This window comes from Limanda limanda, chromosome 5 (genome assembly GCF_963576545.1).
Source record: "Limanda limanda chromosome 5, fLimLim1.1, whole genome shotgun sequence".
Lineage (NCBI taxonomy): Eukaryota > Metazoa > Chordata > Actinopteri > Pleuronectiformes > Pleuronectidae > Limanda > Limanda limanda.
Genome location: NC_083640.1, coordinates 29,161,498 through 29,176,729, shown reverse-complemented (window position 1 = coordinate 29,176,729; position 15,232 = coordinate 29,161,498). Strand labels below are relative to the sequence as shown.

The 15,232-nt window shown below is 39.9% G+C and overlaps 2 protein-coding genes across 4 annotated transcripts in view; one reads left to right on the top strand and one right to left on the bottom strand.

Moving 5' to 3' along the window:
• Positions 1-5,922: 5,922 nt before the first annotated feature.
• LOC133002509 (fucosyltransferase 7) lies at positions 5,923-7,001 on the bottom strand. The gene has a single exon (XM_061072340.1). It carries the CDS (start codon positions 6,961-6,963, stop codon positions 5,923-5,925), a length of 1,041 nt encoding a protein of 346 aa, XP_060928323.1. The 5' UTR covers positions 6,964-7,001.
• A 5,201-nt stretch (positions 7,002-12,202) lies between these two features.
• The window catches only part of abca2 (ATP-binding cassette, sub-family A (ABC1), member 2), a 67,406-nt gene continuing 64,376 nt past the window's right edge, over positions 12,203-15,232 (top strand). For all 3 annotated transcript variants that reach the window (XM_061071828.1, XM_061071827.1, XM_061071829.1), the window contains exon 1: positions 12,203-12,569. In XM_061071828.1, coding sequence (XP_060927811.1) covers positions 12,504-12,569 — 66 coding nt within the window. In that variant the 5' untranslated portion in view covers positions 12,203-12,503. The remainder of the gene's footprint in view (positions 12,570-15,232) is intronic.

The following is a 15,232-nucleotide window of genomic DNA, read 5'->3' as shown; positions in this document are numbered from 1 at the left end:
TGTTTCAAATATTGAGCTATTTGCTTTCTCCTCACTGACTGTTTGCAGGGCTTCTACACATGTGGGAAGTGATAGAAAAGCAGTGATGGTCAGGTCTGGAAAACATATTATTCCCATTATAATGTTTTCAACTAACATGAACCTATGACGTTTCAATACTACAAAGATTTTATCGTGCAAAACATGACAAAAGGCCAAGTCTAACTTGACAATAGGCAAAAAGATTGAGTGAAAAACTATTAATTGGACAAGGTGACATTGTCATAAAAAATAGGTTTGTTAAATGCATTTGAGAACATTTCAAAAAGAAGGTTCTCAGCATGGTGAACATTATTTAAAATGAAGACCCCATGAGATAGAAAATAATGATTTGGGAGAATATATTTCCTCAGAAATGGAGAGTATATGATAATTACAGTTACAGGACGAGCTGCCATTTTCGTTTTAAAAGTCTTTATAAATTGAAAGTTGCCAATTTGAAAATTAAACTTACAAAAACACCCTCATCAACAGACATGGTAGCACTGGTCAGAAACCATGTGATGCACCAAACAGAAAACCCTGTTTGTGGCCAATCACATGTTGCAGCTCTGTGGAAAACAATTTGACAACAATGGAAGTTATCACAAAAATTAATATTCATCATAATTTAGCCACAACAAGAAAACAATTCATATATCCTCAAACTAATTTAATTAGTAATTACACTTTTTCAAACATCAATCAATATTCAGATTTTTACATGTTAATTTTGTTATATATAAGATTCTTTTTTTTTTTGATTTAATGATATTCTTTAAACATTTGCATTTCTGGACTAATATAATCAGGTGTGCAGGTTTAATGAATCAATCTCACTTTGATGACTTGAAGGCCGGTCATGATGACTGAATGAAAATAACAAACATTTGATCACTCTATTTTTATAATGATTTAACCGCAATGTTGCTCAGATGTCAGATTGGATTGATGGATCCCTGATGGATATTCTGTTTTTAATTTTGTTTCCTGGACCTGCTACCTTCACCTGTCCTAACCACTGCATGGGACTTGAGGTGCTGTATTTTGCAGCTGCTTATATTTGTCCCACTGTGTAGCTCATGGATTATATTCCACCCCAGGATGGTTCTTTAGCTTCAGTGACAGGAGTGTATACCTGTTGCCTCTCGCTGTCGTCTCTCAGGAAAGCCTCTCTCTGTGGCTCCCCTCTTCAGCCTGCTCCCACTTTGTCAGCCTCTCTGCTCTCCCACAGTGGAAGAACCGGTTTAACTCTACATGACCTTCACATACACATACATGAGTGTCACTATGTAAAAAGAAATATATACACCTGATACCATGAAGTATTAAGACTGGAGATCTTTATTCAAACCCACTGAGCTTGTAGAACAAAATGAAGGACATATTATCAGTTGGATGGATAAGGAATTACCAGAAACTATAATTCTCATGTTGTTTGCCTTATTTAATTCTACTTTGCTCAGCTTTCCCTTCACCAGAGCTGAGAGCAAAACAAAAACCGAGCTGGTTGTCTTGTTGTGGTCCTTCTCAATCTGATGATGATGATGGTGACTTGGTCTATTGAAGGGAACCAGAAAAAGAGTAACTATCCAGGCAAGCTCTCTTTGATAAAGACTGTTTTCAGACTACATATTATACATTCTACACACTAAGGAGGATGTCTGTGTGTGTTTAGCATGCATGTGGATATACCAGAGCTGAAATGAAATAAATAAATATTTATATAATCTGAAGTCATATATTTTGTGTTGTGGAGTTTATTATTTCAAATTAAGTACCCTGTGGGAAACATTTGACATATTTTGGAGGGTTTTTCTGATTAAGTCACAACACATTAACGGACCGTTTCTAAAAAATTAAATGATTGACATTTCTTGTGAAGACACCAGCACATTGCTTCCGGAAAGACACACTGATTTTGATTATATATGTGTATACAGTTGCAATCAGAAATATTCAACCCCCCAAAGATTTTAAGGATTTATCAATTAAAGTTGACAGAATCTTGCTCAAAGAGCAAGATTCTGCTTAGGATGACTTCTTTATTAGTTGAGTGATACAGAAAAAGAGAGATAAGAGATAAACCCCTCCCATGAAGGTATTGAAGGTGAGTTGCAATCATGGGAAAGACAAAGGAGCGTGCATAAAAGCTGAGAGAGGAAATTATTTCATCACACCTGAAAGGCCCTGGGTAGAAGAAGATTTCCCCAAAAAATTATATTCCAAGAGACACCATTGGGAGTATTATAGGGAAGTTTAAAACTTATGGAGTAGCTGCAAACCAGCCTTGCCGTGGAAGAAAGCCCAACATTTTATCAAGGGCCCTCAGCAACTTAGTCAGAACAACTCAGATAAACCCCCGTGTGACTGCAAGACACCTACAGGATGACCTGATGAAGGGCTTCAGTGGCAACTATAAGACGTGCACTGAATAAAAAAGGACTCCATGGCCGGACTCCAAGACGCACTCAGCTCTTGACCACAAGGAAAATCAAAAGTCGACTAGAATATGCCAGGAGGAATTTGGATAAGAGTACTGAGTTTTGGGTGAAAGTTCTGTGGACTGATGAAACCAAACTGGAACTGTTTGGAAGTATGGACCAGCGGTAGGTCTGGCGTGCAAAAGGACAGGCTTCTGACCAGAAGATAACCACCCCCAAAGTCAAGCATGGAGGTTGGTCAAAGATGAGGTGGGGCTGTTTTTCTGCGGCAGGAACTAGCAATCTTGATCGTGTACATGGCATCATGGATTCACAGAAATACCAGACCATTTTAAAGAGGAATGTGATGCCTTCTGTTGACAAATTGAACCTTGGTGATCATTAGACTTTCCAGAAGGACAATGATCCAAAGCCCACCTCCAAGTCAGCCAAAGCTTGGTTGAGAAAAAGATCCTGGAACGTCCTGGAGTGGCTTTCTCAGTCACCAGACTAAAATCTGATTGAAAATCTTTGGTGGGATTCAAAGAAGGCAGTTGCAGCACGGAAGCCATCAAACATCACTGAGCTAGAGGCTATTTCACGTGAAAAATGGGCAAAGATTCCAATCGAGAGGTGTAAGAAGCTTATCTGTACTTACCGAAAACGTTTGTTAGAATTTATAAAAGCTAGAGGATGCGCCACAAAGTACTGAAGCTGGGGGTTGAATAATACTGAACATGCACATGTGTTGAAAGTCACATTTTTCATTTTAACTTCAAATTTAAGTAAACTTCTGTTGTCAAAATAACTAAAATACGCATCAGTAAATATCTTTTGTTGTTTGATGAGGTTTTTTGTCATTTATTGTCATTATCTGTCATCCACATCACTATAATGTCTATTGAGGTGAGGGGGTTGAATAATTCTGATTGCAACTGTATATATATATATTTTTAACACTTTGATTTCCACATATTTAAATACAGAGCCCAAAAATAACTTAATTTAGAGATACAATTAAGTTTTCCTTCAAGTTAAATAATGATGAGATCTCTTTGCACATTCTGCCTTGTTCCTCTATGGGTTGACTATATCACCTCCTTTCCACACTGTCATGTCCCAACGTCACTTTTTTCAGACCAGCTATCTTTTGCGATTACTCAGACCAATTAATCACTGGATATCATGCAGTTCTGTCTTAATGTCTTACATTCTTCATGTTGCAATCGACCTACTCCCCATTACCATCACAGCCTCCATGATGTTTAGGGACGTTAATGATGTAAAGTTTGCGGTCCTGTCTTCCCTTCTGTCTTCATATGGGCCTACACTTAAAGAAGATGCTTCTTGGAGTCTAATTGACAAAACTTTCTCTGTTGCTTACTTTTGATGTTATTCCCTTTTATTTTATCTCTTCTTATTATAAGTCTTTCACATATAAATGGATGCAGTGCTTTGTAAATGGAAGCATAGAAGAAAATCAGGTTAAGAACGCCATCTGCTGGCATTACATGGTAATGCTGGGCTACAGCGTGACTAAATCATCTTTATTATCGGGGCAACATTAGAATGAATGTAAATACACCTTTAGACAATCTGATAAACATTAGTTTGAAGCATAGGGAAAAGGTAAGGACTTATGATAGCATATGTTACAGTTACACTATGTGGACAGCAGTGCTCTCCAACTAATCATAGGAAATATGTGAAGTCTCAAACAAAGAACCCCAAGCATCCACCATTAATCTGTCATTTTCTCATTTGTGCAATTTTAGTTTTCACCTCATGGTAAGTGCTGCAACACCATAATCATCTTAAGATGTAGAAATAAGACTTACTTACTAAGTGCATATGAAACACCCTTATTGTGACACACATGTTAACACTTCTGCTTTCTTGTGAGAATTGTTTAACTTGTGTGCACTTCCTCACTTTGACCAATGATGCATTCCTTATTGAGACATGTTGTGCATGAAATACCTTAAGCGTGACACCATTAAATGGTGTCTCTGGGAGTTCAATAAATTCAGAAAAAATGTAATATAAGTATTACAAATATTAATATTTAATGATAACTTTAATTGATTAAAGTTTTTTTTATAACGTTTTTTTTAAAGATGTATGTTTATAAATGGCAGTGGCACGGCCACCCTGTACCTTGCAAATGTTTAAAATAAAACATGAATATATGAATCTGTGTAGTATTTGAATAGCTTAGTATTCAATGCACAATAACAGGGTACCTATGTTTATACAAGGCCCAGTTTAATATAAAACACAATATTATACTATATATAGTAGGGGGTCCCTGCTCCATCTCTCCATCAGTTTGGGGCTCCTTGGCCCAAACTGATGGAGAGATGGAGAATTTTGAACTCTGATTATGAATTAAATTAATAACTATAACGAACATTTTTAAATATTCAAATTAGCAAAGTATATGGATATGGAGTTCTTGACAGTATAGAGGTTGGCAAAATTCACACTTTTGCAACATTAATGAAGACAATATTTGTTAAAGAAAAACATTTATTATGAAAGTAATGAAAGTATAAACGTACTAACTAAAGGTTTCAATATAGCGGTTGGCCAATGTGAGAACAAAAGATCAGATGGAATGTTGACACCATGTGATAGAGGTCACATGTATGCGTTAAGTTTGAGAAGAAATGTGTCTGAGGTGCCAGGTCAGAGAAAGTAGTTAGTTGCATGCAAAGAAAGACTGTGACGAGCATAACATAACTAACATTTACTTTCAAATAACTTGTTACCAAATATCAAAACAACACAAATCAAACTTATAAACATTTCATGCAATATAATAAAACATCATATGCTCACCTAAGTTTAACTATTAAGCCCAGTTGTGTTACCCATCAATTTAAAGGGAAAAATACCCTTTTTGAAGTCCAGTGAAGTGGTGTTGATGGTTTGTGGCTCCTGTTGTTGTGGTTCTGCTGTGTAATTCGGCTCTTGTGCTGAAGTTCTTAGGCAGGCTCTCACGTCGCTGCCTTTTGGAAGGTTTTAGTAGTCTGCTCCAGGCAGGCCTGCTTGAAGGTTGGTAGAGCTTGGGTAAGGTTCCCTGGCTGGGTGAACTGTAGAGCTACACCTCTCCTCCAGGAGTGTTGAGTGGAAAAGTTGAGTTGAGAGAAGAGAGAGGAAAATGGGCTATTATTGGCCTCCTGACCTCATGGGTCAAGGGGCCCAGAGTGACCAATGGCGGTTGAAAGTTGTGTCTCATAGGGAAATATTAACACCTAGGTGTGAAGTTGAAGCACCCTGGGAGATTGAGTTCTGGAGGTTCTCCTTTGTCTCCAGAACAAAGAAACATGTGGTTATAGGCTTTTGCTAAACATGTAGGCCGAACTATAGTACTAGGTCCCAACAGACACATCCTACATACTCTTACTTTATGGTATTTCACCACCAAGCAGTAACAGCAACACAGCCCAGTGACCTGACAACACGAGGAGACAATCTCTCAGCTGTTAACCCAGCTCTCCAGGTCCTCGTAGACCCTGTTGGCTGGTAAACTGGGGTACTTGACACATATTTGACACAGCCTTTCTCTCCAGTCAGTGTACATTTTTATTCTGTGAGTGTGGTGCCACTGGAAGTACCTATCATATATCTGCCTGTCTTGAGCCACATGCTTCAGGTAAGCAGCCAGATCTGCTGTGCTCTTGTAATCAGCCACATGGATAAAGGACTGAGGGGGAGCCAGGGCCTCGTAGGTGGCCCGGCTGGGGCCAAGAACCACCGGTATGGCCCCTGCTTGAAATGCATTCCTCCAGAACTTCTCACTTATGTAGTCCTTCACCTCAGAGTTCTCAAAAGACAGGTAAAATAGACACTTTGCAATGGTTGGCAGCAGGTTCTTGTCTGACAGCCACTTATTGGTCAATCTGCCATACACCTCTATGGGGATGTACTTCTTTAGACTTTTGTAAACTCCAGACCGAGCCTGGTGAGCCTGATATCTGCTGACGACCCAGCTAACAAGGCAGGAGCGATTCGGAGCAGCCTGGAAGCTTCGCTCATCCCCTCCTTGAATTGTCTGTCCGTAAGGTACGGATATGTCTGCATCACGTCTGTAGCTCATCGTCCAGTTGAAGATACCATTGAACTGTGCTACGTTTCTATTGTTGACAGGAGGCTCCAATGACATCCACACCCAGCGCTGGGAGGCCGGGCGATGAAGGTGCAAGGGCAATGACGACACACCTCTGCTGATTTCCTGGTGGTGGAACACAACCACGTCAGCAGTTGAGAAGGCAGAGGTGTTATCAGTGAGGAAACAGCGGCTGATGTTGTACATCGCAAGGCATTTGTCTCCAGCAAGACTGTATGAGCGGCCAAATGGCCAGTGCCACAGCAGGATGCTGATGTTTTTTTGAGAAACTTCTGGATGATGTTTCTGCTGATAAAGCCTATTTTCCAGCGAACTGTAGATGAACATGGCTGAGAGGAAGCTGATGGGGATGATGAGGAGGAGGAGAACTCGGAATTCCGATTGCATCATAGCGATGCAGTGAGTTCCAGTTCAAAATGACACAGATCACTGATATGGAGCACCTAAAAAGGAATGCAGGGTAGAGATTATATGTTTTCACGTGTTCTCCTCAGGAACTCCATAGGGCAAGACCTCAACGATAAATGTATCTAATGCAAAAGATATATTTTATCAAAACCTAAAATGATTATTTGTTTCTCTATATGAGAGACTTATAACAAGCACAAATAAAATACTTTGTAATTTTGTGATTTTTTCCTAATATGGTTACGGTGATATAATTATGAGAAATGATGGTCACTACGTCACAACTGGTAAAACAGCTGCACTGCTGTTAGTGTTTTCAGTATCTTGCTGTTTGTGCAAACTACACACAAAAATAAAAATAGTTCAAATGTAACAATTCAATGACATCAAAAACACTCATATAATAAACAGATGACTGGACAAATCAGCAGAGCACATGTTTACGTGTATTTTTTGTCTGGACTGATGATGAAGCATCAGTCCAGAAATGATAGTGACGGACATTTGTAAAAATGGAACTGCCAGACACATGAGTGCATGAACTCTTTAGGCAGAACATTTTAAGATTAGATGAAGGATAAATTCTGGATGAAAAATCGAAACTCCACTAAGACACGATTTTTTCACATTTTCCGTCACCTGCAGCATTCTGTACACAATGAATCTGTAGTGAAAACCTTGATAACAGCTCAACAAGAACCTAATAGATATAATGTTGCCAAAGATGCTGGCTCTTACCCGGGTGTGGAGGGTGGCATCAAGCCGCCTGCTTCCTGTAGAACAGTTAAAAATATATAAAGGAAATCCAGCCCCTCTCAAATGTTTGACTCATCTCTTGTTTCACACTTCCTACATGTCGCCTCCCTGTGTATGAGTTCCAACTCAGATTGTTGGTCAGCAGAATGAAACTGTTGGCACAAACATTTTTAAGTGAACATGTTTGGATACTGAACTATGAATTACCATTGTTAAAGAGTCTCTTTCGTCGCACTCCTGTTCTGTTAGCATGATTATAACAGTAGCTGGCAGTCAAGAAGCCCTACAGATTTTGGTTCGTAAACCACAAGCTGGTCTTCCTCTTCCTGTGTTCTTGCAGCTCTGCGAATGAGGGCACATGGTTGAACAGCTTCTGTAGGCACCAACCACATCATAACTGTCACATAAGCTCTTTCTCACTCAGAGCTCTAGCAAAACCTGTGCTTTCTCCATACACATACACTTCTGCTTCTTTGCATTGCCATTAATAAATTCAGCTCTATATATTAACATGTAATATCAATTTGTTTTTGTGCACTTGATAATATGTGCAAAAAAATGTATGAACCTCCCTGTAGAAGCTTGGTTTTTAAGGTAAATACAGTTTCGAATCTTTGTGCCCTGCAGTTGGCAGCAAACTGAGACAACTGACTTCTTCCTCAAACCTCATCTATGCAAAGAGCAAATCTTGACTCACTGTCATAATATCTTATCTGTTCAGGCAAAGTACTTATGTCTTAAAAATCCCATCATTCTAATAGACACCAGTTGTCAAGCCCTCTAATGTAAGTCATGTGCCATCTTGACCAAAGAGAAAAACGCAGTTTCAAAATGAACTGTGAGTTGTCAAGGGCTTCCCACCTGGTTTGTTGGGTAACTGTTGGTGGCCAGGCTTGCATTTGGAAAAGGGGGGGAGATCAGACAGGATTTATAATTATGCTACAGGTGTCTGTGGTGAGTGGGGGTAACAACGGTTTAATGAAGAGGGACTGACATTACCACCTGGGGAATAACACCCTATTGAAAATCATATGAAACACCTTGAATACTGTTTGAGTTTCAAATGAGAAGGCACACTGACTTGTATCATACCAGACACAGATGTGTTCAAATGCTATTATTAGAAAACTCTTAGAGCTGTTTAAAAAAGGAACATTTCTTAAGCTAGAGAGGCACTCAGACAGCATTTACCTCTGCCAAGGCCCAACAGTTACTTTATGAAACAACATTTGAATTCACTACATTGTAGATTTGTATATGGATCTACAAGAGCGAGAGGAGAGAGAGACCAGGAAGAGTATTGTACTATCAGGTTATAGCTCAGACTAGTTGGAATAATAAAAACAATAGGAATGATAATTTTGGAGGTAAAGATGTTAGATAGCTGCAACAATTCATATAATAATAATAATAATAATAACAATAATAATAATAACAATAATTATAATAACAATAACAATAATATTTAATAGTTCTGAATCACAAAGGCAGTAACATGTAGTAAAATAGATGAAGAAATGTGTGGTAGAGAGACAGGAAGAAGTCCCCTAAATGCCTGGTTTTGTCAGGGTCCATGAATTATTATAATCTCTAAATCCAAACAGAAGCAGCACAACCAATATCACAAATGAAATATCGTTAAAACAGCAGCTGATGAATTTACACAAATTAAAACTTATATACTTACAGTATTATTATACTTGTGCTATCACCCCTGTTTATTATCTTGTCTTAATTTATCTTATCTTATACAAGTTAACTCACCAGATAAATAACACTGACTAAAAAATATATAATGTTGTTGAGTTAAATGTAACAAGTTCCAGTAAATTCAAGAACTTTATTCTCTGAGTTTAAATAGTGAAAATTCAGAAGATATTAAATACATATTTGTTTTCCTAATGCAACAGCAGCAATAAAAAGCTTTTCCCCAACCTGCATGAGACCCTGACAGAAGCAGACTTGTTTCATCCAGCCCTCTGCGTTCATTTGCCATTGCTCTGTAAATAATCCCAATTTGGAAACGGTTATGTGACCTTGCCATCCTGGAGGCTTGTCAATCTCCCTGCTTTTTAAAATGTTCACTAAAGCTCTTGAAATCTGTCTAAATAAGTCCAACATCTGGACCCAGAAACGTTTCTGTCCGGACAAGGACATAATTTAACCAAGAGGACGTCCCGATGTCCAAATGTGAGATCATAACACAATTTGGTTATTTGTTCTTCTGTGAATGAGGAAATATTCTCAACTTCAAATATAACTGATGCTATAGCAACATAGTCAATGCTTACATCTTTAGCAACCACCATTGGTCACCATTACATCTTGCTGTTTTCACACCTACAGGCTGCCTACTGAGGCTACCAGTAGGATACTGATTACTCCGATCCACAGAAGACAAGTGAGTAGCTCAGAGTGTGGCAAGGTGGAGGCTTGAGAAAAAATATGACTCGCTCCCAAAAGGTCTATCGCGTTCTGGGTATAGGGCCTCCTACTACTGTGACACTGCATTGGACCAAACTTCAGATGGAAGCCATTCAAGAACAATCTTGATCAGACGCCCAAAACCACCTTAACTGGAACCTTTTGATTTACAGCCATGGTTCGTTATCCTGGAAAAGCTATAAGAGCAGGCTAACTTTTGAAAATATGCACCTAATCAGCCCCACCCACTCCTATCGGCCCACTCGTCAAAGCTACACCCATATTAACATATACTGTATTGCCTACTGGAACCTACATTTTCTTTTTAATTTGTTTTTAATTACTTCATTGCAATGATGATCTTATTTTATTTCTACACCATTGCACGTTTTTAAAAACCTTTTTATACATTTTAATTTGAATTATAATGGAAAATTAGCAAGAACATTAATTGGTTGACCCAGAAAACAAAAGGAAGCTCAAAAACTAAATTAACCAGCCATCCAACAACAGCAACAAAAAAACATTTAAAAAAAAGTACAGAGGGCTGTTTACCTGTTTATACATGTTCCAGACTAAATTCGAGTACGTTGCTGTTTTACTGAGTCTATATATGGGGTAAATTTGATTCCATTTTGTTGTGAGGTCTCTTATTGCAAAAGTGAGTTTTTCCATGACCGAAATTTGTTCTATTGTTGATAGCCATTAGGCAAGTTTTGGTGGGTTTGGTTGTTTCCATATCCTTGTCACTTGCTTAATGGAAGCCACATTTTCTGTGACTTGCTTGCAAATTTCTGGCTTTCGTCTCTGCTTCAGCAATGCATGTCTTTCCGGCTGAAAGCCAGTTGCAGTGAGATCAAGGGCAGGGTGCACACAGGTAGACAGGCAGGTCAGTGACAGACAGGCAATAGTTTAATTTAGAAGGTCGTGCAAGGGCCACAGACACACGTGGTCTCTTCAGACTCAGAAACTTGAACTTGCATGGACACAACATGATTTATTGATGACCATCAGGAAACGTGAAGAAGATTTCAACAAATGAGTTAAAAAGAGTGTACATTACCAACCCTACCTTAAAGACTGTCACACGGAAATAAAATAAATCTGGATTCAATCAATCAATTAATCATCAGAATTGGCCTCATAGGGCTTAAAAAAGGTTTGATATCCTTTCCCTAATCCTCAACAAGAGTCAGGGAAAACTACCAAACAACAGAGACAGAGTCACATTTGAGTGATCCCTCTCCCAGGATGGACAGAAGTCCAATATGTCATACGTAACTGAGCATCAACATTACAGCATTTACCACATTTTTGAGAACAGACAAAAACATAAATGGATAGTTATATCAATGTTTAGAGTATTTATAAAAAAGAAAAAGTCACTCAGAGATGTAGGGAGCAGCAATGACATCATAGTGATAGAGGTATTGCCAGTAGTATATATTATCAATCTAGCTGTAATGATAATCCCCTCTCAGATGCCACCATAGTCAGGATCCATGATGTGGCTGCAGCAGTGATCCTGGATCTGTGACACTGTGGAAGAAGTCAAGTCACTGGATAAAGAGAAAAGAGAAGCTCCATGTGTCGTGTGGAATCTAGTCCAGCAGCAGCATACCACGAGCAGGACCAAGACAAACCTGAACCAGCTCTAGCTTCAGCTTTATCAAAGAGGTAGGTTTTCAGCCGAATCTTAAACTTAGAGAGGGTGTCTGCCTCATGAACTGAAACTGGGAGAGGAGCTTGATAGCTGAAGGCTCTGGCTCCTACTCTGCATTAGGGACAACAAGTAGCCTGAATTCTGGGAGCACATGCTCCAGTTCCCACTGGAGTAGTCCTATGATGGTGTCATATCATTAAGAGCTTTGTGAGGAGCCTTTTGATTGAAAATAAAATAAGATAGGCACCTTTTGGAGGTCAATTCAAAAATGTCAAAATGACTAAGTGATGCTTTCTTTGAGCTTACTAAATTGACAGGGCTTTTGCTTTGAAAGGCAGAGTCGGAAGTGTTGGTTGTCATCACTGAGGTCAGCTTATATTCGGCTGGTGTCCTGCTCCAACTCACATCACTTCGGTAAAAAGCCGAACGCAGGCACAAGGCAGCTCACCGACACACGCAGGATGACAGACCGAACACCGACAGGGTCGCTCGCTGTGTAGACGTGCTCCATATCATTTATCCTCTGCGAGGGGCAACACATTTCAGCACCGGGAGAGGTGCGCGGACGCACCGGGGATGGGGAGAGAAATTCCCCGGTGATCGGATTCCAGTCGCAGGCCACTGCCGTCATGCTCTCTTGGTGAATTCAGGACACGGAGGAGCAGAACCTGGAGGCGAGATGGGATTCCTGCACCAGCTCCATCTCCTGCTGTGGAAGAACATCTCCCTGAAGAGGAGGGGGCCGGTAAGACGTTCACATCTCAGTGCGTGACATTGTTTTGAAAGAGGAGCAGAACAAGTGTGTGCGGCTGTGTGCGTATCTGTGGAGCAGACGGGCGTGGGTTCAGCTGCTGCTGCATTGCTCACTGTCTGAGCGCCTTCTACCAGCACCTGCCTCTGACTGCAAATGTTTCCTCCATCACACACATTAGAATAACACTGCAGTGAGCTCAACACCCAGCACGATGATGATGAAGATGCTGCTGCTGCTGCTGTTGGGAAGCGGCAGCCCGTTCTCTGTATGAGCCTCCTCTGTCAAACAGGTTGTTGTTGTAGCTGTGCACCAACAACAGTTGTGTAACCTGAGTCTGTATTCATTAGGCTCAGCTTTGAAGAGGCCCGTGCAGTGTTCAGTATACAAGCCCAGGATGTTCTGTCGAATTGGCTCTTTATTTTCTTCTTAATATCCACAAGCTGCAGGTAATCTGACAGGCCTGACTGATGTTATTGTGAGCTTGCAGGGCGAGGTCATGTCAATGATTCATAACCTCACAACATGTGGCACTGTCAGACTTCACCTCCTGATCAAAAACTAATGAGGTGCATATACATATCTATATGTATGACACATGTGACAAAACTGTAAAGAAGTTAAAGTGGTCATTAAGACTAGAAAAACGCTAGATAAATACAGACCATTTACATTTATGGGAACGGGAATATTACACAGAATGTTGTGATGTAGGATTTAGGTAATTATCAGAGATTAATAACATGAAGTGCCCATAATATGCTCTTCAGTTTTTTCAATTCTCCTAAAGTGTCACAGCTTTTCATTCATGTCAAAAGGTTTGCCAAGTGACAAAGGTCAACGAGAGCCCTTCTCTCCCACAGAATACACTGCTCCTGAAGAGGCTCAAACTCCTTGTTTCTTCTGTAAGGAGTTTTTCTGTAAAGAGTTTATATCACCAAATGAGTTTTGGATAATCTCCTGAAATTATCGGGGCTGTATGTGAGAAGACACACAGGAGTTTCTCCTGCCAGCAGCCTAGAAAGAACTATAAGGTGCCAGTGAGCCCATGTGAGATATAAAGCAGGGGATTATCTGGAGCATTCTACCGCTCACAAGCGGGTATGTTGACGTTTCTAACATGCAATGGAGGCAAATAAAAAATAAATAAAGAACACCCCAAAAAGAATACAATCATCCCGAGACGAAAAAGAGGAGCCATACACGCAATAGACACAGATGTCAACTTGGGATGACTATGAGATTTGAGACTTTTTGGTTATTGGCGTTGGTTTTGGTTTCGACGTGCTGTAAACAGAAACATTTCTGGAGTGGAATTTATACACCACGTCCCACCTCTTGCCTGCTACCCGATGTCTGAACACTGCGGACGTTTCTGTGTTGTTATGAATGCGTCTGAAAACGGCACAAACATGTAACACAGCTGCCGACTGGAAAGTTTGTCTCAAGTTGATATAGAACCAACAGCTATGTTACTGTGGTTACATCAGTGTGAAGTTAATGTGAAGGTTGACTGCAGGGAACAATGTTAGACAAAGAAAATATTCAAAATAGCAGCATGAAAACTATTCTAGTAAAGCCACAAATTAAAGTGATCAACATTTAATGTCAACATTGGCTACATAACAGGGCAAAGGCTCCAAGAGATAGAAAGAGCACAATTCTCAGCATTAGGTCAACACAGTGGAAAAGTCGGACCTTCGGTCTCAGGAAGTTACAGAACACCAATGCATCATTTCAGATTCAAAATGGCTTGGGATTGGGGTGTTCAACCAAGGCTTGAATCGTGGAATACTTGGTCAATATGGGTCCCATCCAGACTTTTCCTATCTCTATCCTCTTCTGTCCTTCCCTCCCCATCTGTCCGTCCCTGAGCTATCACCTGTCCCTAATCCACTTTCTCTTCCTGTCTCTGGAGGTCAACAAACATTGATACTTATATGAGTCAGTTCAGGCTGGTTACTTTTCAGTGACAATGTACCAACACTGTGTCTGAACCCATGTGAATGTGAATCAGTGTGTGTGTTTGAGAGACCTATCACCAGTCACTGCGGCCACAGAGAAGTGTTTGTCATTAGAGGTAGTCATATTATTTTAGTCATCCACAGTCTGTAGGAAGTGGTACAGCAGTGCTTGGTGACCTCTTCGAAGACCTACGGTATGATTTTAAATCAGCTATTGGGAACATTTGGAAAAGGCTTAATAACAGAATTACAAAATTGGATGGTGTCCAACCTTACTGAAAATGTTTTGACTATTTTGGATTTTTACTCAATATCAGTTTATTTATATTGCACATTAAAAACAACAGGAGTTGAGCCAAAGTGTTTGAGGTTTTAAAATTAGATTTTATATTGTCGATAGTAGGAAAATACCTAATGTGTAGCAGGAGATGACAACAGAGAAAGCTTGATCCCGTTTTTGTCCCATATTGGTTTGTTCCCGAATTGATATTACATTTTCTTTGTTTAGTTCTTAAAAAGTGTGCAATTCAATGCGCAAATTCCCTGATAGTGGTGTTTGTGCTGATTTTCAAAGATTAAGTTGGATCTGTCCTCAGTCCAACAGTGCCTGATGCCTTTACTGCTATCCTGATAGAGGGTAGGGTTTGGGGTTTTGTGTGTGGGGTGGGGGGGGGGGGGGGGGGGTGCAGCTAT

Excerpts from the sequence above, each read along its gene's own strand:
- LOC133002509 (XM_061072340.1), bottom strand. The coding sequence starts at position 6,963 with ATGATGCAATCGGAATTCCGAGTTCTCCTCCTCCTCATCATCCCCATC.